We start from the raw sequence: 2,563 nt of genomic DNA on the forward strand, positions 1-2,563 counted from the left end.
TTTTTATTTAGGTATCATTTACAAAAATATTTGGATCAATATTAAATTTTCGTATATAAAAATATTTAGATCAATAATAGATTTTTTGAATAAATTTTTCCTGTATATCATTTTTGACTAAAAAATATTTCGATCATGAATATCATTTTTCGTATATAAAAAATATATATCAATAATAAAATATTTTTTGTGGAAGAAAGAAGTGAGAAAAGTGATGAAAGATAAAAAATAGAGAATGGAGAGAGATTTGATAAGTTTAATAAAATATAAGAGTTGTATTATTTTAATGATAAAATTAAGAACTTTTTAGTGCAAAGACCAAAAAACCACAATTTTAATGTGGGTGGCAAAAAGTTAAATAAGAGTGTTTTTGACTTTTCCACAGCCATTAATTTTCTTATATTATAGATAGATTTGGGGCAACTATCATACAAACTTCTTAACCTTTCAACACCAAAAACTATAAAATACTACAAATAATAAAAGTCCCCCTAATCCGTAACTTAATTTACAGAGCCACAATTAAAAATTGTGACTCATTTCACCATCCAAAAGTTTCACCAATGCCTCAAACACTATGATCATAGTGACCATCATAAGTTATATGAGCTCTGCTCAAAGGAACACCCCTCACTGCTGCAAATGCTTCATTCAATTTCGTTGCATGCTGCACCACTTGCTTAATCCTCTGCAATCACAATTCATATATTTACATCAGATCAGTTATCGACAAAATCATTCTACAATGTATCTGGTCTATATATTATCCAGATACATTAATTATTCAACGTATTTAAAAAGTAAATTTTTTCTTATAAAAATTGGACCAGAGAGAATCTATAACATGAAAAGAAACATTTACTGACCTTGTCATCAGTGTAGATCTGAAACCTAATAGTTTGGTCTTTCTTGATCCTTTGTTGGCTTCCAAAGAACAAGACACAAACTGTGGCAGCAGCAACACCAAAAGAACATATAGCTCCAAGTCCTGTCGAACTCCACTTCCATAAATTAAAACCACCATTCATGGTCTCTCCTTCTTTCTCATCATTGTACATACCAACGTTGTTGTCTTTCTCCATGTTCTTCATTCTAGGAGATGTCATCATCTCCATGTCCTCAACTAACAATCCTCTACCACTACTAGATTTTGGTGACTCCAATTTCATGTCAGCAAATTTGTTTTCCTTCATATGAAAGAAAACTTGTGAAACAGTGTCTTCATCAGTGTGTTCTTTCACCAACTCTTCTTCAGTTGGAAGTTTCTCAAATTTGGGTTCAAGTTGAATTGGAACATGGATAAGTAGTTTTGGTACTTTTGAGGGTTCAGTTTCAATGGTTTTTGTTGATTTTGGGGAGGTGCAAAAGTAATCTTTGTCGAAATTACTGATTGAGTCTGAGAGTGGGTTTCTTGTTCCTAAGAAAATCTGTTTCTCATCATCAAGAAAACCATTATCAGAAAGGATAACCCACTCATTAATATCCATCTTCACTTTAGGATCTGAATCTTATTCTGTAAGAGTGATCAACAGAAAAGAAAGGTTTATATAGGGAGGTACTAATAGCAAATAATAGCAATTAATAGAAAGAAAAGGAAGAAAAAAAGGTTTTTGAATACTAAGTGTTAATTTGTGAATCAAACTTGGTGGCTTTTTTGTGTTGAATTTTGAGACTAATAATAAGATTATAAGAACAAGATCTAAGCCACCATTAAGTGATTTTGTTGTTATTGTAACGTGGAGAGTGAATTGTTGTGTCGTTTATACATGGGTTGAGTGAGTGCTAATCCAACTTAAAGATGACAAATTAGGGAATCAATTAAGTGGGTTCCACCTAGCAAGATAGCCTCTACGCTAGGAATTAGGAGATTAGGAATCTTCTTGTAGATTGGTGTTTCTTCTAAGTTTTTTATTGGAGATTGGATAATTAAGGAGTAAATAATTACATGATTGCTTTAGCTTTGAATAAAGGTGAGTTTTGATTTGCATGATTAGGGAATATGTGTATAAGGTTGAGTTATGGTCAAGCTTTGTATGGGAAAAAGAACAAGAGTAGTGGCCAAGCTAAGTAAAGATAATCTTTTTTATTGTAATTGTTAATGGTACGGTAATTTTATAAAAGGAGGAGGGTGGTTTTCTTTCAATCCAAATGAAAAGAAATGATTCTTTTGTTAGGTTGCTTGGTGGATTGTGTGTGCTCTTGATGATATTGATGGGTTGTGAGGTAGTATTGTGGAGCCAAAAAGACCATAAAAGAAGGGACCTCTCCAAACACAAGTGCCCGTGATTGGTATAATTGAGAACAAGTGTCCATAATTGGTGTCTTTGAGGATGTCCCTCTTTTTCCTAATTTATGTCCCTCTTTTTTTTTCAGTAGTGGCATTAATGAGAGAGACGTTGAGGAGAAGATAAGTGGTATACGTTTAGTCTTTCGTTATTTTTGAGTCGTCCTTTTATTAATTTGAACGTCTTGTGTTTTGTTCGATCGTCTCTTGTCTGAAAGTATCGCCCTATTTTTCGTTTTTCTGTCTGTAATGCGTGGTCGTGTATGAAACATATACCAG

At 32.6% G+C, this 2,563-nt stretch overlaps 1 protein-coding gene across 1 annotated transcript; it reads right to left on the reverse strand.

Moving 5' to 3' along the window:
- Positions 1-372: 372 nt before the first annotated feature.
- On the reverse strand, positions 373-1,742 carry LOC131612305 (uncharacterized). The gene is made up of 2 exons (XM_058884107.1): positions 867-1,742; positions 373-688 (listed from the first exon to the last, which is right to left on the reverse strand). Exons 1-2 carry the CDS (start codon positions 1,485-1,487, stop codon positions 569-571), a joined length of 741 nt encoding a protein of 246 aa, XP_058740090.1. The 5' UTR covers positions 1,488-1,742; the 3' UTR covers positions 373-568.
- Positions 1,743-2,563: the final 821 nt, after the last annotated feature.

Source organism: Vicia villosa, linkage group LG6, assembly GCF_029867415.1.
Source record: "Vicia villosa cultivar HV-30 ecotype Madison, WI linkage group LG6, Vvil1.0, whole genome shotgun sequence".
Lineage (NCBI taxonomy): Eukaryota > Viridiplantae > Streptophyta > Magnoliopsida > Fabales > Fabaceae > Vicia > Vicia villosa.

What these genes read in the sequence shown, in the direction of transcription:
- LOC131612305 (XM_058884107.1), bottom strand. Translation starts at nt 1,487, where the DNA reads ATGGATATTAATGAGTGGGTTATCCTTTCTGATAATGGTTTTCTTGAT. An exon ending in AGATCTACACTGATGACAAG is followed by an intron (nt 689 to 866) that starts GTCAGTAAATGT and finishes TTGTGATTGCAG; the next exon opens with AGGATTAAGCAAGTGGTGCA.